This window comes from Leuciscus leuciscus, assembly GCF_965113295.1.
Source record: "Leuciscus leuciscus genome assembly, chromosome: 3".
Taxonomy (NCBI): Eukaryota; Metazoa; Chordata; class Actinopteri; order Cypriniformes; family Leuciscidae; genus Leuciscus; species Leuciscus leuciscus.
In genome coordinates, this window is record NC_138727.1 from 52957393 (window position 1) to 52982981 (window position 25589).

A 25589-nucleotide genomic window follows, 5' to 3' on the forward strand; every position below is an offset into this window, starting at 1 on the left:
TTAATAAATATAAATAAATATAGAACAGATTAATCATATTGCCAATAGACAATTACATTAATACATGTTTAGCTGGTTAGTTAAATGATTTGAAATTAAATAGATTTTCACGGGGTGACTTGATGAATAACCAACCGTATTGTTGATTTATAAAGGCTAAATAGCTTAAAAAATAAAATTATTTATATTTCATTGTAGATGGACTTAGTTACCTAGCTTTCCTGATAGCTTTGTCTGAGAAAATGATTCATGAATCAACCTATCAGTTGACCCTATGTTTACTTTCTTCACTGACAGACAAAAATGAAAAGCCTATATCAGTCAAAGCTCAGCTTTAGGAAGGGAAAAGACAGAGCAAGAGAAAAACAAAGAGAAAAAGAGTGTGATGCTGATGAGGTGAGGAAAAAAAAAACAGCTGCCCGCACATTGTTTTAAAGCTATTGTCATCCAATTTGTTTGGCCTTCAAAACATCTTAAAATCCACATATGTAGATCAGAAAAATCAAAATTTTCTCGGGGGAGCATGCCCCCCAACCCCCCTAAATACCTCACATTCGGTAACCTCAGTGATTATAAAACCATAGCCTACCATATGTATGTTACTGGATGAATGAATGAAACTAGTTAATAATGAACATTAGACCATAAACTACTTTTTTTTTTTTTTTTTTTTTTTTTTTTTTACATCATACCCTCATTGGGGGCTGAGCCCCCCTAAAATGAAAATCCTAGAATCGCCCCTGATTTTCACTATGATGTTATAAATAAATTAAATAAGTAAATACATAACTTTGAGTTCAAATATGAATGGTAGAAGCTTAGAAGATCCTAAATTTGAATCTGTCCTCCAACTTAAGTTTCTTCAGATGCAAAGACCTGATGTTGATGATTTTTCCACTGTACCAAAAGCATGTACAAAGACCTGTATCCTGAAACATCTGATGACCTGCAGAGATATAAAAGGCACTTTTTCCACATCCAAAAAAAAAAAAAAAAATTGGGGCTATTTAATATTGACATAGTATTTGCAGAATGATTTGATTTACAAGTGTCATGTTGTAACACTTGGCCTAATCAAATGGTAAAATAAGAAAAGATAGAAAAGAAAAGATAGAAAAGAAAAGAAGGGTAAACATCCAAATGCTTCTAATTAGTCATTTTTAGGAAAGGAGCACATGAGAAACCACAAAAATATGGAAATATGTACCATACACACACCCAATGCATAAACAATTCAACCCCTCTATAAAGCATTTTGTTTGTTTTTTGAGTTTTGTACTTTGCTGGTACCCAGCATGCATTGGAGCATAGCACTTATAATTGTCACCATTGTTGAGATTCATACGCTGATTGTTGATGTCTGTGTGTGTGTCAGCTTTGGTTAAGTTTTTATGCTCATGTTTGTTAAAATCTTCAGATTTTTATAATATTGCTGGATCTCCTGTTGTAATAACACAGGGTTTGTAACATAAATATATTACTGGCACAACAAAACTGCAAGATATGATTAGATTCAAATAACATCATCAGGTTATTTCAAGATGATTTTAAAACCATCAACAGGTAACCATCATCAGCTGATCTCAGTTTGTTTTAGCTTTATCTTCTACTGCAAATGTGTTTGACAAACACACTGTCACAGCGACCAAAATAGACAAAAGATTAAATAAGAGTTTAGAGCTCAACAACTGTTATGGTGACTTCAATGAAACACATTAGAGTTAAACCTCTGTTAATTCTTAATAAAAACTTTTGTAGACGTCTGACAGAAATAAAGTCAGTCTGGTTAGTAATAAGTGAAGCTGGTAATGCTGTTTGTGGAGTTGTTGAATCCTCTGGGGTCGACAAACGCGCCGGCACGTTTTGCTTGATTTTTTTTCACATAGCAGCAAAATAGACTTAAAATACTCTGTCATTTATGGTCATACATGCGTAAGAAATATGAAAAAATAAACTGTAAAATGACTACTTTTGTATGTGTCCACTTACAATCGAAACAAAATATTGTGCTTTTGTAAAATAAAGACAATAAACAGGCTGTGCTTTCAGCCTCTCCGTCTCCATTGTTTGTGGTGGGGTAAATTAAACGCAATATGCTTTGACCTCACAATCGTGTTGTATTGTGGTATATGGAGCTGCCTGAAGTGTGCATATGAAGTAGACTCGTCTCACTCCCTCTGTCAAAATCGAGGGAACGAGGGTCTGTCCATATAAACTTCCCTCGTCCACTTCACGAAGTGGAACACACTTCAAAATGGCGGCAGGGATTCCCCCGAGGGGAAGTGCTTAGGGAAGTTCGCAAGTGCGTGTCTAAAAGTGGAGTGGAACGCAGCCCTGGGGTGGACGGGTTTAATTTACCCCACCACACATAAATCTATGATATATTAATTATTATTTATTTTTTATGTAAACAACTCAAACACACCTATATACATATAGAGTGCTGCATTAAACAATTTCATTAGGGAAAAAAATAATAATTAATCAACCGCACAGTGGATTCTAAGTGATCAAGGGCTTAGCAAGTTCCAGTTCAGCCTATTGCAAAGGTTCGCCAGTAGTGGGCACTCATACAACATAAGTAATGACGTACATCCGAATGAACGAGACGGAGGGAAGGTAGCGAATGAAGGGCATGACAATTTTGGACTGGAACGCAGCCCTGGACCTTTGTATTGATGATGCTGAAACAGCAGAAAGTGCCTGAATCTGATGTTTCTGTTCCTCTCTGATCACTTCAGTCTGATAAACCTGCTCTCTGCTGCCCCTGCTGGACTGGAGCAAATATAGCCATAGTGCAATAAACAGATACACAAGAATGGAATTTGAAATAAAAACAAAAATACAGTTTACTATAATAATAATGGTTATTGACAATTTTATTAAAAGTAAAAAGCAATAAAAAAAAGTAAAAAGCAGTTTCAAAGACACTCAATATCAGAATAACTGATGAATCAAGGCAATCTGAGACGCTTCAGACTTCAATATTTTACTGTGATTTTCACCTCAACACTTCAGACCAGCAAATGAGACGCAAAATAACAGCTAGAATAAAATGATATTGACATTATAATGTTGCTTATAATGAAGCAAGTCATGAACACATTAGCGGTTTGGTGTCCCAGATCATCCTAATTCACATCATGAGAAACTGGATGTTGTGAATTTATTAAAGCAATAAGAAAATAATGACAATTTTACATTTTCCTTCTAACAAATACATATGAACATCAGATGGCAGTGGTTTAAAAGACAGACATTGTACATTCCCAATAGTAAATTAGTTAATAAAAAAATAGAAGCAAAACCACAAGATTGGATTAAAACTTAAATCTCACAAATCCATTTCCTCTTCTCAGAGCATGGGAGATCATTCCAGTTGTTCACAGTGTCTTTAGTAGGATTCAGTTCAACGCAGTCTTCATTTCTATCTGCATTATTTGGCTCACCGCTGGACCAAAACCTGAATAACACCAGTAATTTAGAAACCCAACAATATTCACAGCACCACAATAGGAAGTTTTAAGGGTAAGATATAATAGTGGAGAAAAGTAAAACAGAGAAGAGTTTATCAATAGAATATATCTATGGGAATTATTTTTGTTGTGGTTGTCATGATTGTGGTTGTGGAAGAGCTGTGCATGATTATGAAGGTTGTGATGTTCTATCTTTTAATGAGAATAAAACTGACTTAAGGGACGGTGGCCGAGAGAGCTCAATGCACTGCAAATGAAGAAAACACATGCAAATAATAAAAAAAACACCAGCAAATTAAGAAAACATCTTTATAAGTTTGACAACACACGTGCTGCAAATACTCACAACGCACATATGATCAGGATGTTCAAATAAACAAAAAACTCCACTTTCAGGTCATCGACAACCTCCCACAGAGCAACATTTTGACGTTCCAGATCCGGCCCACATCTGACACACGTGGAAAGATGATCTGGCCCACATGCAGCGTGGAAGGACGGCACTTGGGCGGACCGCTCCTGTTTGCCAGATCTGGGCCACAAGCAGGCCATAGCAATGCCACATGTCAGCCAAGAGCAAAGAAATAAACCAGAACTGGACCTTATCTGAGCCATAAAATCTGTGTATATTAAATATGGAGTCATCTCAGCCTTATTAAGCCTGTTAACAAGCAGAATCACTGAAGGAAAGAAGAGAACAGAAAAAGAGACGAGCAGAAACACAAGAACTACAACTGACTTCAGACACAGTCTAAGATGATCAACTGAAGAGAAAAGAAGACATTAAATCTGTGAAGATCTCAGCAGAGGAGGATTAAACAACTCCACAAACAGCATTAATAATAATAATAATAATAAGCTTTATTTTATAAAGCGCCTTTAAATGAGGCTTCTCAAAGCGCTGAACATAAAATCACAATCCACCAAAAAGCGGGAATTAATAATAACATAAACAGCATAAATTAATAATAAAAACTACAATACACCAACCGCAAAGGCATCAGCAATCAAATGCATGCTTAAAAAAATAAGTTTTGAGAAGAACTTTAAAAATACCCAAAGTCTGTGCTTCCCTGAGTTCACGCGGTAAAGAGTTCCAAAGGTTTGGAGCATAAACAGAAAAGGCCCTGTCTCCCATAGATTTTAAGTGCGACACTGTGAAGAGCGTAGTCTACGTGTTGGAGTGTAACTGTTTAGTAAACCAGACAAGTATTGCGGTGCTAAGCCATGTAAAGCCTTATATGTTAACATCATGACCTTAAAGTCAACGCGGAACTTAACCGGTAACCAGTGTAAAGACTTCAAGACTGGAGTAATATGTTCGAATTTTCCGGTTCCCGTCAGAATCCGGGCTGCTGAATTCTGGACATATTGCAATTTGTTAATTGTAGATTTGGAAACTCCAGCTAGAACTGCATTACAATAATCCATTCTCATGACCACAAATGAATTAATCAGTTTCTCGGCAACAGATAGATTTAGGATGGGACGCAGTCTGGCTATATTTCTAAGGTGGAAAAAAGATTGGATTAAAACTTAAATCTCACAAATCCATTTCCTCTTCTCAGAGCATGGGACGTCATTCCAGTTGTTCCAAGTGTCTTTAGTAGGATTCAGTTCAACGCAGTCTTCATTTCTATCTGCATTATTTGGCTCACCGCTGTACCAAAACCTGAATAACATACACCAGTAATTTAGAAACCCAACAATATTCACAGCACCACAATAGGAAGTTTTAAGGGTAAGATATAATAGTGGAGAAAAGTAAAACAGAGAAGAGTTTATCAATAGAATATATCTATGGGAATTATTTTTGTTGTGGTTGTCATGATTGTGGTTGTGGAAGAGCTGTGCATGATTATGAAGGTTGTGATGTTCTATCTTTTAATGAGAATAAAACTGACTTAAGGGACGGTGGCCGAGAGAGCTCAATGCACTGCAAATGAAGAAAACACATGCAAATAATAAAAAAAACACCAGCAAATTAAGAAAACATCTTTATAAGTTGGACAACACACGTGCTGCAAATACTCACAACGCACATATGATCAGGATGTTCAAATAAACAAAAAACTCCACTTTCAGGTCATCGACAACCTCCCACATAGCAACATTTTGACGTTCCAGATCCGGCCCACATCTGACACACGTGGAAAGATGATCTGGCCCACATGCAGCGTGGAAGGACGGCACTTGGGCGGACCGCTCCTGTTTGCCAGATCTGGGCCACAAGCAGGCCATAGCAATGCCACATGTCAGCCAAGAGCAAAGAAATAAACCAGAACTGGACCTAATCTGAGCCATAAAATCTGTGTATATTAAATATGGAGTCATCTCAGCCTTATTAAGCCTGTTAACAAGCAGAATCACTGAAGGAAAGAAGATAACAGAAAAAGAGACGAGCAGAAACACAAGAACTACAACTGACTTCAGACACAGTCTAAGATGATCAACTGAAGAGAAAAGAAGACAAGGTTCCTCATCTTACTCTGGGTCTCTAAGACAGAGCCATCGACAGACAGGGATAGTGGAGCTGCTTTGCGAATTTGATAACGGGAACCTATAAGCATGACCTCAGTTTTCCCACTGTTCAGGCAAAGAAAGTTATTATTCATCCATGCCTTAATCTCAGAAATACAGCCAGAAAGATAAAGAGCATCAATTTCTTCGCCAGGTTTAGAATGGATGTATATTTGAGTGTCGTCTGCATATAAGTGGTAATTAAGACCGAGAGATTGCAACAGATGTCCAAGCGGAGACAGATAAATATTAAAAAGTAGTGGGCCCAGAACTGATCCCTGAGGAACACCTGTGAACACCGGACGAGTGTCAGACCTAAAGCCACCCATCGAGGCAAAATGGGTACAGTCGGTAAAATAGGATTTAAACCATTCCAAAACTGTACCAGATACACCAAAGGCAGTTTTTAAACGGGAAAGTAAAAGACCGTGATCCACAGTATCGAAGGCAGCTTTAAGGTCAAGAAGAATGAGAAGTGAGGTAGAACCAGAATCCGAGGCCATTAACAAGTCATTGGTAACTTTGACCAACGCTGTTTCAGTGCTATGAAATTTACGAAAACCTGACTGAAGGGGTTCAAAGAGGTTATTGGTTGTAAGATGATTACAAAGTTGAGAGGCAACAACACGCTCAAGTATTTTTGCCAAACAGGGAAGATTAGAAATGGGACGAAAGTTGTTAAAATCATCCCTAGGAACATTTTCTTTCTTTGGTACTGGCGTAACAGCAGCAGTCTTTAACACTGCTGGAACGATCCCAGTTTCCAATGATTCATTTATAATTCTAAGGATAATTTGGCACCACACAGGGAAGCAAGATTTTAATAAATCCGTCGGAATTGGGTCCAGCAAGCAAGTAGTTGATTTCATGCTGGACACCTCCCTTGAAAGAACCTCAGAATCCAGTAATGTAAAGTCAGTGAAAGGAACACCAGTGAACCCAGGTGCACAAAAGGGTGGCACAGTCAAAGTTAGCATGAATGTCTTCATGAATTACCAGCTTCACTTATTACTAACCAGACTGACTTTATTTCTGTCAGACGTCTACAGAAGTTTTTATTGAGAATTAACAAAGGTTTAACTCTAATGTGTTTAATTTAAAGTCACCATAACAGTTATTAGTGTTTCCATTAGTTGGGCTCTTAACTCTTATTATATTTTTTGTCTTTTTTGGCCGCTGTGGCTGAAGTCAGTTGTAGTTCTTGTGTTTCTGCTCGTCTCTTTTTCTGTTCTCTTTCCTTCAGTGATTCTGCTTGTTAACAGGCTTATTAAGGCTGAAATTACTCCATATTTAATATACACAGATTTTTTGGCTACGATAAGGTCCAATTCTGGTTTATTTCTTTACTCTTGGCTGACATGTGGCATTGCTATGCAGAGGTGTAAAGTCCAGGTTCAGAAAGTAAAAGTCCTCCTCAGTATTTTATTCCAATCACCTGGATTTGCTAATTCAGACAGGAGAGAGAACTAATTAGTGAAATCAGCTGACTGAGTTCATGGGTGGAATAAACACATGGCAGGACTTTTACTTTCTGACCCCTGAACTATACAACTCTGGTTTTAGTCATGGGCATGCAAGTGGCTGTAATCCAATGCCCTTTAGTTGAATAAGGTTAACAGTCTTAATTTTGTCCAAAACAATTAAGTTAATTAAGTTAAATTATCCTAAAATTAATATTTTTACATTCAACCAAAACAAATAATCCAGTTTCTGTTCCAGTTACCTTTCTTTTTGTTTTGCCTGTAAATGTTTTTTTTTTTTTTTTTTTTTTTTTTTCTCAAAGTGACGATAGCCGTTGATTTTCATTATATGAATCACCAAGGATAATGGTTTCAGCTAAAAAATCTTCCTTACTGTTCAACTGAAGAAAAAAATCACCTACACCTTAGATGGTTGAGGGTCAGTAAATAACAGCAAATCTTTTGGGTGAACTATCCCTTTAACAAATTCACATACAGTGGTTTTCTGTGAGTGTTTTATCACTTACCCTGTTTTCAGAGGTGAATTGTCCACCCATTTCATACTGCCTTCAGTCTCAGAGTCAGACAAACCAATCCACACTCTCTCCTTGATGAATGAAGTTATGGACCTCTGTATGTCAATAAAAACAGGAATAAGTGTGATTCCTCTCATTGATTAACTGTCACTCACACAATCTCACCTGCTTCTCTTCAGTGTTGATAATGATCAGATCACCACCTCGATCTCTGCAGAACTGCCTGCTCTCAGACCAGCTCTTCAACTCACTGGATATGGAAAAAAAACCTGGACCACACAGAGTTTTGTACATAAACACTTCTCAAAACTGTATGCATAAAGTAAAGAAAAAGAGAACTAGGACAAAAAACTGATTTCAGCTGACCTCGTGTAGAAGCCTTCTTCTTTAGTTCATCATCCAAAGACGTGACTTTTCTTTCTAACTCCAGTTTCTTCTGATTCAAAGAGTCAAAACTTCCCTGTAACTGACTTTTCTCAGCACTGAGATCATTGACTCTGGTCTCTAACTCCAGTTTCTTCTGACTCAAAGAGCTGAAGCTGTTCTTCAGTTGGTCTTTTTCAGTCATTAGATCAGTGTAATTGTCCTGTAAGCTGATGATAGTGTGATTGAACTCTTCAACTGTGTTCTTGTAACTCTTTAACATGTCTCTCTCTGCTGTGATGGTGATGTACAGTGTGATGAAGACCAGCAGAAGAACACACATGAGCCCGAGACACACTGTCTTCAACACCAAACACCTGCTTCCTCCTGACAAACAGAGACAAAACGCACACATACAGTATCAGTTAACAACCATTCATGCCATAATATTAGAAATTATGTTTCAAATCAACCCTTTTAGGTAGGCCTAATCTACCCTTGTCTTTAGATAATGCTGTAGATAGAGGTTTTTATAGTATATTATTTTATAAGACAAACATTGCTATACAGTAAACACGTTAAATATAAAAGCTGAAACATTGACATATTGTTCTTTGAATTATTTTTATTTTATTTATTTTTTGGGAAATTGTATGTGACCTTTGAGTTTGACATCATCTCTGCTTTAAAGTAATTTTCTGCTTACTGCGCTTTTCATCTTTTCCTTCATCCTGGTCGTTACTCTGTGTTGGAGGTCCAGTTGTGTTCCTAATATCTCTGCGTTCAACATTTTCATAAATAGCCTCCTAATCCATTATTTGCTGTGTCTGACAGTACGTCTTCACAGATGAGGTGTGATCTTTAGAATGATGAGTATGTTTTTACAGTAGTGTTAAACCTAAATGGGAAGTGGTTTCATTTCACACTGGCCTCCGAGAAGAAAAAACACTTAAAGTTCAACTTATAAACTCCCTGCAGACTCATACTACCATGTTTGTGTATTGTACACTGAAAAAAATGTTATGTTGACTTTACTTAATTTTATTATGTCAAGGGGTTGCACGAAATAAATTTATCTAAATCCAGATATATTTTTTTTTTAAGTTGAGTGTACTTATATTTTGTAAATTGGTTGTACTTATATTTTATTAGTAATTTCAGATTAACTATATTCATAATTTTAGCTAAACTGTTTTGAGTTGAATTTACTAAATTTTTTCAAGAATCAGCCTGTGAATCTCAACAATGGTGACAATTATAAAGCATGTTGCAGTGCATTCTGGGTGCCACCAATCAAAACTCATTCATGGCTCCCATCATGCATTGCTGCATGAATAAATAATGAGCTTATGATCAGAGTTGATCTGTTTGTCACCATTGCTGAGATTCATACGCTAATTCTTGATGTCTGTGTGTGCCTACATAAAAAGAAGTTGAAGTTTTTTTTTATTGATTTGATCATTTGGATTTCATTGAAAGGCTAAAAATAATATGCTGTACGAGGTCAGTGCTGCTATAATTGATAAAGGAAACCTAACTCAGAAATTGGGCTCTATATGAATTCAATGATTCAGATCAAATGATTGTGAAATGATGATTATGTTAAATCAAAACCAACACCATCAGATCACCTTTTCTATTTGTTCATCTGACTGTTATAACTCAGGTACAGCAGCCAAACAAAATCTAAAGTTAACAGTTTAAGGGTAAAGAGCCCAACTAAAACACACACCGATCCCCGTAATGGTGACTTAAAATTATGGTTTTAACATTACGGTTTTGTCCTTCAGTGATTCTGCTTGTTAACTAAGCAAAATGATGTCCAAAAGACGTCTTTTCAACGTCTTTGTCACAAAAGTCGGACGTTGAAAAGACGTCCTCTGAGGAGCCAGAATGAAAGTTTTTATGACGTCTTTTTTTGACGTGTTCTGCACGTCCGATATCTAGACGTTCATCGAACCTTCGTACAAGGTTAAAACTAGTTCAGATGTGGCCATTGTGGACATATTTTCAGCATCATTTATGGTCTTATTTAGACATAATTACTTTGACTATTGCTGTCAGATGATCTTAATGAGAATTAACAGAGGTTTAGATGTTGATATTTGTTTAATTTGAAGTGTCACCATTGTGGTGATCAGTGTTTGCTTTAGTTGGGCTCTTGGTCCCCATTCCTTTTACTTTAACTCTTATTTGACTGCTTTATCTGTGTGTTTGTAAAGCACAATTGTTGTGGCAGAGAAAGCCAATAATAAGTAAGATCAGCTGTTATCAGCTTTTTGGTGATGTTGAAATCATCACAAAAAAAGCTTCTAGTGTTGTCAGATGCTTTGCTGTTCATAACCACCAACCTTGTGGGACTGCAATATTGGTTCTAAAGCCATTAAAAATTATCACTTATTTGAAGATGTATAAATAGCATGTGCACATGATGTTTTGAACGAGTGTATCATGTAAACACACAGACATCAAGATTTTGCATATGATTCACAACAATGGTGACAATAAAAAAAATAAAAAAAGCTTCATGCTGCAATGCATGATGGGTAGCTTTCATAGTACAAAACTCATCCTTAATTCCCAAGCTTTTTTGTTTTGATTGTCACCATTGTTGTGAATCATATGCAAAATCTTGATGTCTGTGTGTTTACTTGATACACTTGTTCAAAACATCATGTGCAAAATAAAGCATGTTGCAGTGCATTCTGGGTGTCACCAATCAAAACTCATTCATGGCTCCAATCATGCATTGCGGTATGAATAAATTATGATCTGAGTTGTCTTATTAATTTCCTTTCCCTAATTGAATATTCTGTTTGTCACCATTGTTGAGATTCATACACTGATTAATGATGTCTGTGTGTGCCTAAAAGAAAGATTTGTTTTATCAGAACAACTTTTAAGAAATCCTTTAGATTATTTCAAAAATTCTGGATCTTATGCTGTAGAATAGCAGTGATGCTGTAATGGTCCGTGTAACGCTTTGCAGTTCTTTGTTCAATTTGCACCATCAAAATTAACCAAATGAAAAATTGGCTTCAAACTTTCATTTTCCATTTCTTTGGAATAATTCACAAACGGATAATTGCTTCTCAGTTTAATTTTCAATTCTACAAGCTGGGTTGTTGCGTCCGAGTCTGATTTTTGAACAAACATAAAAAAAATACTCATTGCTGTGATTTTCCATTTCTCTGTGTTTTGCTCGCGGTTGGACCGTACCAGTTCCACTGGGGGGTGGAGCGGAGGTTGGGGATGCATTAACCATAGGCAGAGGTGGAAAGTCCAGGTTCAGAAAGTAAAAGTCCTCCTCAGTATTTTGTTCCAATCACCTGGATTTGCTAATTCAGCAGGAGAGAGAACTAATTAGTGAAATCAGCTGCACAGCAAAAACTCCAGTGTTAAATGAACTCTCCTGGGAGTTTATTTGGCTCCAGACTCAATAGTGTTAAAGTGTTAAAATATGAGTGTTAAAGTTAATGAGGTAATTGAGTGATTGATTGAGTGATGATTGGCCATTATTGAAGACACCTGATGTTAACAAGCAGAATCACTGAAGGTGAAAAAGCACAATTTTAGTCACCATTATGGGGATCAGTGTGTGATTTAGTTGGGCGGTTGACCTTTAAATGTTTAACTTTAGATTTCGTTTGGCTGCTGTACCTGAGTTATAACAGCCAGATGAACAAAAAGAAAAGGTGAACAGGTGTTGATTATATATTAACATAATCATCATTTGACCTGAATCACTGAACCCATTTAGAGCCTAATCTCTGACTTAAATGTATATTGGTCATAACAGCATCACAGTGATTCTACTGAATAATATCGAGATTTGTCAATATAATCCAAATGATTTCTTAAAAGTTCTGATATAAAAAAAAAAATTAAAAAAAAATCTTTCTTTAAGGCACAGTGTATGAATCTCAACAATGGTGACAAAAAGAATATTCAATTAGGAAAAGGAAATTACTAAAACAATTCAGATCATAATTTATTCATACCGCAATGCATGATGGAAGCCATGAATGAGTTTTGATTGGTGGCACCCAGAATGCACTGCAACATGCTTTATTATTGTCACCATTGTTGAGATTCACAGGCTGATTATTGATGTCTCTGTGTCCAAACAAAACAAAAAAAACTTTTCAAAGTGTTGATCAGAACAACTTTAAAGAAATGTTTTGGATTATATTGAAAATGCTGATTATATTGAAACGAGTGTACTGTAGAATCATAGACTGCTGTAATCAACAAGGTAAACCTAACTCTCTGAATGAGCTTTGTAATTCAAGTCAAAAGATGATTATGTCAAAATATAACCAAAACGACCTGATCAGCTTTTCTCTTAGTTCATCTGAAAGTTATAACTCCGAAAGAACAGCCAAATAAAATCTAACGTTATTGGTTTAGGGGACAAGTGCCCAACTAAAGCAAACACTAATCACCATAATGGCAACTTAAAAAAGAGATTTTATCCTTTGGTGATTCTGCTTGTTAACATCATGTGTCTTCAGTAATGCTCAATCATCACTCAATCAATCACTAAATTATCTCATTAACTTTAACACTCTTGAGTCTGCAGCCGAATAAACTCCCAGGAGAGTTTATTTAACACTGGAGTTTTTGCTGTGTGAGTTCATGGGTGGAATAAATATGTGGCAGGACTTTTACTTTCTGACCCCTGGACTTTCCACCTCTGACCATAGGCAGGGCTCTGTAGCGTTTGAAGATGGTGAGTGCGCGCGCGGCCCGGGCTTTCTCTCTGCTCGTTCTTGTGCCGGAAAAAAAAGAGATCCCGGCCAGTCTTGGAGCCCGAAACAGGAAAAGTGTAACATCTTAAATCAAAATTTTATAACCTATTTGGTCAGAAACTTCATCCAACGTCATTCATTTGATGAATGTTCAAGTCCAATTTTAGGCTATCCTCAAATCCGAGTCCAAGCACGAGTCATCAGTCCGCGAGTCCAAGTCAAGTCACGAGTCCAGAGAATAGAATACTTATAAACACATTAAATAAAAGAGGTTAGATAATTATATAAAAAGTATGGAGATTGAGTCAAAAGGACCAAGATTGAGCGTGCACGCGCAATATCTCAGCGAGTCAGCGAATGCAGAGCGAATTTTGAAAGTGCGACCCGACATGTGTGTGAGAGAGAAAGAAATTCGCCTGCGAAGAGATTCGCTCTTGCGCATTAACAACCACTCAAGTGTTACAATAATATGCTCTTGACAGTCGTTATTAAAATAACACGATAGAAAGAAACTGCCTCAAAAGAACTATAGCTAAAGAAGAGAAGAATATGAGCTGTGTCTGAAACCGCTCACTCGTTCACTCATTCACTAATCCCTACATAGTGAATGGCAGTTGAGTGCACTACATCAGCAAAGAGTGAACGAAAATGAGTGAGCGAATTCGGACGCTGACATAATCATCACGCGCCAGAGAGCTCGGACAATTTCGTCATAAACATTACTTACCCATCTTTGAAATTTCCTTTTTTGGCTGTATGAATTGTATGTAACAATTGTATGTATGTATTTTTCACGTTTATTGCGTTATTTGATTTAAAAAAAGACTTGCTTGTCATATTTATTTACTTTTTACATTTATATGTGAAAATAAAAGAGAACAAAACACTACACAACACATTTGTTTATTCAAATATAGATATAACGGTATATAAATAAATAAATAAACACATAAAACTGTCCAAAAAACCCCCCCTCCGTTATTTAAACATTACTTTCATTACTTTCACGGGGTTTCCAGTCAGTCAAATGATTGTTAAGTGTCCTTCAAATGATTGTTTTCTATCTCGCGTGCGCCGTTGCTATGGTGACATTGTTGCCGTCCGTTATATTTATTTTTCATTCGCGCTCTATCGCCTTATCGTGTTGGATTGTGGGAAATAGTGTCTCAGCAAGTGTACATCGGATGTAGGGCTGGGCGATTTAAATCGCGATATTGTTATGCGCATCTCGTCAGTAAAGCCGGTTCCTTGATTAGTAGTAAATCACCATCACCTGCTTTCAGATGGAGCGGCATTTAAAGCTGATGAGAGAATTAAGTGATTAATTTAGTGATAATTGAGCATTATTGAAGACACCTGATGTTAACAAGCAGAATCACTGAAGGAGAAAATCTCAAATTGTAAGCCACCATTAAGGCGATGGGTGTTTGCTTTAGTTGGGCTCTAGACCATTATATGTTTACTTTAATATTTACTGTTGTTTGTCTGCTGTTATGGATTTATAACAGTTAAATGAACAAAGTAAAATGTTATCTTATAGTGTTGGATATGTTTAGACATAATCATGCTGTGATTTGAAAAAGGAAACTTATTGAGAAAGTTTGGTTTAACTTGTTAGCAGCAGCTTTGTGATTCTTCAGACTGTGATTATCAATACTTTACTTCTAATTCAAAATATTTAATAAACATTGTTCTGATCAAAAGACTTTCAAATAAATTCATTTAAAACACAGACATCAATAATCAGCCTGTGAATCTCAACAATGGTGGCAATAATAAAGCATGTTGCAGTGGCTGCCACCAATCACAACTCATTAATGGCTCCCATCATGCATTGCGGTATGAATAAATTATGATCTGAATTGTCTATGTAATTTACTTTTCCTAATTGAATATTCTGCTCCTCACCATTGTTGAGATGCATAGACTGAATCTTGACCTCTGTGTGTGCCTAAAACAATTTATTTATTTTTTTTAAACAACTTTTAAGAAATCTTTTATATTATATCAAAAATTCTGGCCATTTATGCAGATTCACAGTTATGCTGTAACCAACAATATAAATCAAAGTCAGAAAGAAGGATTTTAATGAGTTCAGTGATCAAGTTCAAATGATGATTGTCATAATATAACCAACACCATCAGATCACTTTTTTCTTTGTTCAACTGGTGATTATAATTCAGAAACAACAGACAAACAAAATCTAAAGTTAATAATATAAGGGCCAAGAGTCCATCTAAAGCAACCATTGATCGTCATAACGGTGGCTTACAATTTGAGATTTTCTCCTTCAGTGATTCTGCTTGTTAACATCAGGTGTCTTCAATAATGTTCCGCTAGATTTTGACCGCTAGATTCCAAACTCTATATCTTTAATGATACATACCCAATTGAGAGATTAATGCATTTATTGTATTAGGATATATTTTAAAAACAAAACAACACCAAACTGTACATTTAAACAAGTTTAATTATACATTTATAAATAATATCTGTAGATGTCCTGAACAAAATAACGGAGTACACTGTTAACCCTTGCTGTAAAAAAAGGCCTAATTCTGACAGTATCATACCATTTTCCATTAAAACAGTAATATACCGTAGAAAACAAAACTAGCTTACAGGAATATACTGTGAATGAACAGTGCTCAAAATCGACACTCAGAGGCTGTTTTCCCAATCACACCCTATACCCTCATTCACTATTCCCTACATTAGTTCACTAATATAGTCCACTTGACAGAGTGAATGAAAAGAAGTGAGTGAATTGAGAAACTGATGAACACCTGATAAGCAGAATCACTGAAGGACAGAGAAACAAGAACAGAAAAAAGAGAAACACAAGAACTACAACTGACTTCCAGCAACACTGAGTGTGAAACCAGTTTACAAACCAGTTTAACATTATTTCTTTTGTACAAAAGTTATTGTTGAGAATTAACAGATATTTAATTGTTGATGTTTTATTGAAAATAATAAAGTTATTATCACCATGATGGAGATCAGTATTTGTTTTAGTTGGGCTCTTGAACCATTGACTTTATTATATCAGTTATTCTCTGACTGCTTTAACTATGAGTTTATAAAACACATGTGTTATGGCAAGAAAAAGTAAAGAGAAAGATGATAAGGTGTTTATGACTGTTGTGATGATTACATAATCATCCTGGACATGTCTGATTCTCTGATCTTAACCAGTGTAAAATTTTTGGATTTATGGGTGTTTCATATTAATCATATCTGTAAATCTATAAAGTGAAATACAGCAATGTTTCTGTAATTTGTTATTCTGAAGAATATTGAAATAATATAGTGTTTTAAAACTTTTTAAACTCCTGCTTAACTCAGACACACACAGACATAAACAATCAACTCATGAATCTCAACAATGGTGACAATAAAAACTTTCATGTCGCAATGCATGCTGGGTTCCAGGATTGTATAAAACTCCCAGCATGCACTCCTGCATGAATAAATAAATACAAATAAATTATTGCAACCATTGATGAGAGACATATGCAGATGTTTGATATCTCAGTGTTTTTACAAGACATTGTAGCTCTGTTTCTTTTTTAGGCTGTGCATTATGTGTTAAAAAAATTATCATTGTAATTTATTACTGTAGTTTCACACTGGTGGTAATATAACACTTTAGATACAGAATTAAAAACTGAAAGAGATTTAGCGTATGAACAGGCTATACGGTGAGTTTTTTTCATCATAATCAGTATAACTGCAATCATTCATAAACTGTATGTGCACAAGTGCAAAGACACAGTTCATTCAGCCAGTGAAATAGTAATGTTAAATAGTCAAGCATCAGCATCCCAACTAAAGCAAACACTGATCTCCATCATGGTAACTTCAAACCAAACATTTTCAATTAAACATCTCAATAACAACTTCTGTAGATGTATGACAGAAATAAAGTCGTACTGTTAATAATAAGTGTAAAAATGTGTAATGGCTGGAAGGTAGTTGTAGTTCTTGTGTTTCTCTTTTTTCTGTTTGTGTGTTCCTCTTTCCTTCAGTGATTCTGCTTGTTAACAGCAGGCGTTATTCACTAATGCTCAACAATCACTTATTTCACTTATTAACTTATTATTCAACATATTCACTTAATTATCTCACTGCAACACTGCGTCAATGTTACTTTTTACTCTTTGTACTGTGGATTTTCCTGTGGGGTTGAAAGGGTTAACAGTGTAAGATAAAAAGACACACCCACAAAATGTATTTTAACAGTAATAAACTGTAAGTTATAAAACAGGTTTATACTGGCAACACTGTTGCCAGTAGTTTACTGTAAAAATTTAGTTTTTGGGTCACCATTGTGCAGAAGAGTAGAGCCTGTGCTTCAGTCCAGGAGAAGATCTACAAATATTGATGATTTGCTGCATGTTGCTTTATTTAACAGGTGGTGACTGTGTAGTTGCTGGTCCAGTGGAAATCTTTTTATGTACAATAGTTTTTTAGTGGTCTCAAATGAAAGAAGTTCAAAGTAATACTTTGCTCAGATTATTTATGCATTTTAAATTTTTGTTAATACATTTAAATGACAGTTGGTCAATTTAAGGCAGTCGGTTTCTGCAAGTGAAATTAGTTAACTTGAATTTTAATTTAGTGCATTTTTACAGAAACAAACTGTAGATTACAGTAAAGAACTGTACAATTAACAGTATATTACTGGCAACAGTGTTGCCAGTATTTTACTGTAAAAAAACCCGGTAAGGTCTAACAGTGTAGCCTATGTTTTCATGTTTCCACTGTTCGATCGCGCCCGCCGACACACACACACACACACACACACACACACACACACACACACACACACACACACACCATATTACAGCATTGCAGTCTTGACATTGCAGCCTGTTCATTATAGCCATAATAAAATAGTCAACCTAACATATAAAAATTCCACTGCTCTGTTTATATAGTCAGTATAGCCTCGTACAATTCGTACCAACTTGCACGTGTGAAGAGGATGATTTTTTCCGTCGATATTGGAACGTGAGTGAAGTACAAAGCCTATAATAAAGTAGTTTAGTTTAAAATAGTTTACCATCCAAATACATGTTGAAACATTTTGATTCTAATTAGAGAATTACGTACGTGAGCCTAACGCCGCTTACTTTCACTTTCGCTTATAAAGTATTTCATTTTGGCTTGTTTATAGTTATTTTTTCATTCTTGTTCTGTTCTGAATATCATTACATTTAAATTATTTGTTGTTGAATATGTTTTGTGTATTTTTACCACATTTTATTGTTGTGTATATTGGTATAGCCTATAATAATACCGCGAAATTCAGTGCGGTCAATATGACCGTCTATGGCCGAAATAGGTAAATATGTTCATTTGTTTTTTTGCCTTATGTGCAATTTATATGAAAAACATTTTAAATGAAAATACAGACACTTTTAGGAAAAGTCAGGTACCGGCAGGATTTTATTTATTTTTTCAACAAAGTTATTGCAGATATAAAATTCAAAACGGTCAAAATGACCGCCATGGCACTTCTAGTGTTAAAGGGGTGGTTCGGGATTTTTGACATCGGACCTCATTTTTAAGTCAGCCTGGTTGTTATTCATCAATGGAGACATTTAAAAAAAAAAATTATCCAGTCCTTATTTTGGATAGTTAGCCGATGCTAGGCTAGCGCGAATCAATGGTATATGTTAGCCAGCCATTAAAAACCGTTTTACCCACTCCACAGTGCACCAAACGCAAATCAATTATAACACTAGACTTTCGATGTATATGTCCGTTGAGAGAATAATGTTAGAAATCAAACTTACCTTTCATCACATTGCATTAGTTATAATTTGTTCCCTGTAATCATAAGCCTTGTCTACAGCAGCAGCGGAGTGATATTGATTACCTAGGCAACCGAGTGAGCCGGTACACACATGACGCAAGTGTATTTACCTGCCGCTGGTACACTGATTACAGTGCGCTTCTGTTCTGTGTTTACTTTTTGCCGCATTACTAACCGGAGCAAAGTAAAATTCCGCAGCTATTGAGAAACTAGTTCCTTTGGGATCATTGAGATGAAAGGTAAGTTTGATTTCTAACATTATTCTCTCAATGGACATATACATCGATAGTCTAGTGTTATAATTGATTTGCGTTTGGTGCACTGTGGAGTGGGTAAAACGGTTTTTAATGGCTGGCTAACATATACCATTGACTCGCGCTAGCCTAGCATCGGCTAACTATCCAAATATAAGGACTGGATAATTTTGAAAAAAAAATGTCTCCACTGATGAATAACAACCAGGCTGACTTAAAAATGAGGTCCGATGTCAAAAATCCCGAACCACCCCCTTAACCCCCTGAGGTCTACGGTATCGCCGGCGATACCAGCTCGCTTTTTTTTTATTAGTGTAAAAGAAACTCATAAATACTCTGTTGACTTTGATTTTCCATAGGTGTTTCATACATCAATCGATTCTGTTAAATGTGTATTATTTTTGTGTATACTCACAATAAAAACAAAGTGTTGTGCTTTTTGCCAAATAAAGAAAAATAAACACGAAGCGAGTTCTGCCTTCTCTCTGCCAGTGAAGTCCATTCTGAAACGCGTCCGAAAATTAACAATAACTCAGCGAATACTCAGTCAAACAGACATACAGACACACAGGCATGAAGCTTGAATTCTCTTCTTTTAAATGAAGTAATTTATATAAAAAGCTAATATTCTCATCTTGTGAAATCTGTATTAAAAGAGAGCGATTCCAGTCGAGCTCATCTCATCTCATTACGTTATAATCGGCCACGCCCACGGAGAGCGCGCACTATTCAAACGCAAATGGCTGAGGCAATCCTGTGAACGCCCCCATCAGCTCGAGAAAACACACAAGTTTATTTAGATCATTGTTTACACCGTCTTGCAGCGCTGTGAGGAATAATACTAATGGAAAATGTCCCTCAGAAGTGCGGGTATATCGAGGAGCGAGCTGAGGAATACTGTAAGTTTTTTCCTTCTCACGTGAATTTCTTCACGTGGGTTTCTGTTTATGAATGAATAAACGGCAGAGATGCGCGCTGTTTACCACAGCTGGCAAAGACAGTTTAAATTTAAATCGCGTGTGTGAATGAATGATGATGTTTTAGCAAACTGCATTGCTATACTGAGATAAGTAAACATCGACTGAATGTTGAAATAAAATGTAGGCTATTTGTATAAGCAACGTATTAAACTGCAAATTAACAATATGCCCTAATATTTCATGAAAACAACGTTACAGTCAGACGAAATATGAAAGACAACATTTTGTTGACTAGATTTGGGTACAGTTTTTACTGTAGAATATACTGCCACATCAAATAAGCTTTTGTTTAGCCATTTCTATATATAAAATACTATTTTTGTCAAAAATAAAGTCATCAACTAAGATGTTAGCTGTGCCAATGTTGGTTATATTCAAACTAATGAATACATAGATAAAATGTAGGCCTATAGGCCTAATCATTTTTTTTACAAAGAAAGAGTTGTAATTGTAACCATTTTAATAAAATAGCAAAACATATTTACAAGATAGATGTAAGCAAAATCTTAAATGGTCAATATAAGTCTTCTTCTAAATATATCTTTTGTCCTTGCATTGTGGCTCAGTCAGTGTCACACCTGAATGAATGGCTAATTATGCAGAGTGGGTGTATTCTAAGGTGTAAACCACTCCTCGTTCACGCCCCCTCGCATATTGGCTTTCCAAGCAAAACCTGTTTTACATCAATTTAAATCAATGTATGGTTTTATGTGAACGATAAAGCAAGACTATTTTCACATAATTTTGAAGAAAAAACTATAGGCGACGACATCCATTAGTCAAAAGTCTTATTGCCACATATTTAGTATGTGTTTTGTGGCCTTATTTCAAAAACTTTAATTTTTAGTTTTTTCGATAACCACGCATAAACATTATTCTCTCAAAAATGAAAACATGTACATACATGTGGCTCACATATTATTGTAGTCCTGTTTGTGCTTTATAGAGTGAATTTACACCTTTGCCATTAATATGTTTATAAGCAACTGAAAAAAGCACAAATGTCAGAGCATGTCAGAACACCCCCAGGGCCCAAAAAAACGCTCAGACTCCAGAGGGTTAATGGTAACTTACAATTTGTGATTTTCTCCTTCAGTGATTCTGCTTGTTAACATCAGGTGTCTTCAATAATGCTCAATCATCACTAAATTAATCACTTAATTCTCTCATCAGCTTTAAATGCCGCTCCATCTGAAAGCAGGTGATGGTGATTTACTACTAATCAAGGGACCGGCTTTACTGACGAGATGCGCATAACGATATCGCGATTTAAATCGCCCAGCCCTAATTAAAACATTTTTAAAAAAAACTTTTTTTTTACAAAAAAAAATTTACTTAGCAGAGGCTGTCTTTTGATATTGTACCTTAACCTTTAAAAGAAACGGTATATATACCTTTTAATGCTTGGGGACATATATGTACCTTGGGGGCCAGAAATGGACTCCTACTGTACCCATATTTCTGACAGTCCCAGCAGGCACATTGATGTCAAAATGTTGCACGAAATAGGTCAAAAATGAAAGTCATATTGACGCCAAAGTGTCGATGTCAATTTGATGTCAAGATTTTGACCTCTGCTGATGTCATTTTGCCAAACAAAAAGGTGAAATGCATGGCCGTACACTTATTACCAGCTTCACTTAAAACTAACCAGATTTACTTTATTTAATTTCCGGATTAAAGCAATCATATTTTGTATTTTAAAGACACCATGATGGTGGTTAGCGTTTGCTTTAGTTGTGCTCTTGACCCTTGACTTTTTTATATAAAATTTTCTCTGGCTGCATATTATCGTGTGTTTATAAAGCACATGTGTTGTAGCTATAAAAGTCGTGAGAAAATGAGATCAGGTGATGTTGGCTGCTTATTAATGATGACGGTGATATCATCATCATGTAATTCCCTGATCTTATTCATTGTCTAATGCTTTGATTATATAGGACTTGTGGTTTTAATATTGTTTTATAATAGAAGACATTTAATTTTACAGAATGAGAGTAATGTTGTTTAGCACATAATGTAAAAAATTTTAAAAGCATAAAATTTTTTCCTCTACATTATTACTTAGCCATCAGTGTATGACTCTCAACAATGGTGACAATCAATGAAATGCTTCATGCAGTGCATGCTGGGTACCACCAATCAAAACTTACCCTTATCTCCCAGCATGCATTGCGGATTTAATAAATGATGCAGCTGGAGATAATCTGATTATCTGGATATTTTGTTTGATTGTCACCATTGTTGAGATTCATATGCTGTCTCTTGATGTCTGTGTGCGTCTAAGTAATGCCATAGATTAAAGGTTTTTGTGCACTAAATAGTTTTTAAAAAACAAGTATATTATTTGATAAACAACACTGCTAGATATGCCGTAGAATCAAATTGCTTATTTTGCCATTAATGATTATAAAACAGTTTTAAAATCACAAGTCCTATATAATCCAAGCATTAGACCCAGCATAAGATCAGGGATTCGGGCAATTACATGATGATATCATCATCATCAATAAACAGCCATCATCACCTGATCTCATGGCACTTTTTGCTACAACAATTGTGCTTTATAAACACACGATTATAGCAGCCAGAGAAATTCTAATATTAAAAAGTCAAGGGTCAAGAGCACAACTAAAGCAAACGCTAACCACCTTTAAAATGTGTCTTTAAAATGCAAAATATGATTTCTTTAAACCGGAAATTAAATAAAGTAAATCTGGTTAGTTTTAAGTGAAGGTCAAAATCTTGACATCAAATTGACATCGACACTTTGACGTCAATATGACTTTCATTTTTGACCTATTTCTTGACGTAATTTTGACATCAATGTGCCCGCTGGGTAGTGACACCATTAACAACAGCATCTGTGACAAATTCTTTAAAGTAATTTTCTGCTTACTGCGCTTTTCATCTTTTCCTTCATCCTGGTCGTTACTCTGTGTTGGAGGTCCAGTTGTGTTCTTAATTTCTCTGCGTTCAACATTTTGATAAATGTCCTCTGAATCCATTATTCACTGTGACTGACAGTACGTCTTCACAGATGAGCTGTGATCTTTAGAGTGATGAGTGTTTTTTACAGTAGTGTTAAACCTTCACAGGAAGTGGTGTCATTTCACACTGGCCTTCGAGAAGAAAAAACACTTGCAGTCCAACTTAAAAACTCCCTGCAGACTCACACTACTGTGTTTGTGGAGGGCCTTTTGTGGTTTTGCTGCTTGTGTTTGTGGAAAAGCTGTCTTCAGCAATTTTCTGGAGGTTTAGATGTTCTTATTTTTAAAATAGGAATTAAAAATACTAAAATAAATACACTTTTCTGAGAGTATTTTGCACTTACTGGTACAAATGCATTTTTTCCAGATCAGAAAGAGTCACTCATTAGTCGAAACTTCTCATTTGTCAACGGATAAAGTCATATAACCTGTTTTCATAGAGTTGTCCTCATTTTAAGTATCTTCACTCTTCTACACACTGGAAATGGGAATTAGAAAAATGTTGGATCTGTGCCTTTGAAACAGGCTTTTTCTTAAAATGTTTTATACGGCCTCAAGTGACAAATGTAAAACTTTCTGAGAGATAAACAGATTAATTAAACTAGAATTACAATTCCTGCAAGTCCACAAGTTCTGGAATAGACTGTCCACTGTGTGAGAATGATCTTTAGCCCCCTCTAGTGTATAAACATAAGCACACTTTCAATCATTCAGCTTTAACAGTGTTTCTTTTATGAGACACATGAAGTCCTTTTCATTTCTTAAACTGTTTTATGTTTAGTTGCAATACTGTGGTGCTCAGTGACAGAGAGGATGATGATCAGAAGAACAGAGACATTGAATGGATGCCTTCATGTTTACATCTATTCATCTATTACTCTTTAAAAACCTAGACAGCAACATATTATAGTTTCGGCCCAGATCCGGACCACATCTGGGCCGTGTGGAATCCAAGTGTACCAGATGTGGGCCGGATCTGGCCAACACAATGTTGCTGTCTGGGAATAACCTATAGAGGTAGAGTGGGGGGAATTGTAATGCAATACTTATGAGGTGTCATCCAAACTTTACTCCACTCAATATGTTTCTTAAATAAAAAATTCCAGTGAGTAGTAACAGCAAGTATACATTTAGATTGAAGAAGGGACCGCAAAAAAATATTATTACATCCAGAACTTGTGAAATCTTTACCCTGCAACTTAATACAAGAGGTAAATTCTTCTACTGTTGTTTGTAGAGAACAATTATTATGACCTTCTAATAATCTTGCATGTAAAACCAAAGAATATTGGACAGGATCAACTGAAAAGTTATAAATATGAACAAACTCATTATAATTGTATAAAACACCATCATTTTTTATCAACTGCTTAACCCAAATAATTCCCTTTTCAAACCAATTTTCAAAAAATATTGACTTGTTTCTAACCCTTATACATCTGTTGTTCCATATGGTACATTTATGGGGGGAAAAATTATGACTATACATAAGAGTCCATGAAAGTAATGCTTGTTTGTGGAAACTTGCAAGTTTAACAGGTATTTTGTTAACATCATAATCACATTTTAGTATAAATTCTATACCACCTACTTTTTGAAATATAAAATTAGGTACCGTATACCATATACTTTGCTTATATTTTAAATAATTTTGAAGCCATTTTATTTTAAATATCATATTAGAGGTCTTAAAATCCAAAACATTCAATCCTCCTTCAACTTTTGATCTACAAATATTTTCTTTTTTAATATAATGTGATTTGTTCCTCCAAATAAATTTAAAGAGTTTAGTGTCTATCATTTTAATTAGCAAGGGGGGTACCTCTAACACTTGAGCATTATAAACCAACCTGGATAAACCTTCAGCTTTAACCAATAACACACGACCAGTTAAAGAGATATCTCTCATTAGCCAAGAGTTCAATTTCTTTTCAAATGATTGAATGATAGGAGTAAAGTTTAACTCATTCCTGACTTCCTTATTTTTTGATATCTTAATACCTAAATATTTGACAACTTCTTTCACAGGAATATTGCATATTGTGGTAAAGTCACATGAACCTAGAGCCATAAGCTCACACTTATTAATATTTAGGGAAAGACCAGATACAGATGAAAATAACTGCAAACATTTTATTGCTTTTCCAACTTCAGTATAATCTCTTAAAAAAAGAGTAGTGTCATCAGCTAATTGTGTGCATTTAATTTCTGTATCCTCTATTTTAATACCACGAAAATTGTCCTTCTTAATATGAATGGCCATAATTTGTGTAACCAACAAAAAAAGTAATGGACTAATAGGGCAGCCCTGTCGAATACCCCTTTTAATTTCGAATCTATGAGAAGTTCCATATGCCAATTTTACAGAGCTATTAATCTTATTATATAGGGTTCTAATTACTTTTTGAAATTTGGCCCCAAAACCGAAAAATGT

The 25589-nt window shown here is 35.5% G+C and overlaps 3 protein-coding genes across 3 annotated transcripts in view; 2 read left to right on the forward strand and 1 right to left on the reverse strand.

Moving 5' to 3' along the window:
* The window catches only part of LOC309493832 (CD209 antigen-like protein 2), a 161701-nt gene that overhangs the window by 99261 nt on the left and 36851 nt on the right, over positions 1-25589 (forward strand). The window lies entirely within an intron of this gene.
* The window catches only part of LOC309493736 (uncharacterized protein), a 115842-nt gene that overhangs the window by 59461 nt on the left and 30792 nt on the right, over positions 1-25589 (reverse strand). Inside the window, exon 3 of the mRNA XM_082162954.1 lies at positions 8410-8627. Within this exon, the coding sequence (XP_082019080.1) occupies positions 8410-8627 (218 nt within the window). The remainder of the gene's footprint in view (positions 1-8409; positions 8628-25589) is intronic.
* LOC309493702 (zinc finger MYM-type protein 1-like) overlaps positions 1-25589 on the forward strand; it is a 96730-nt gene that overhangs the window by 3431 nt on the left and 67710 nt on the right. The window lies entirely within an intron of this gene.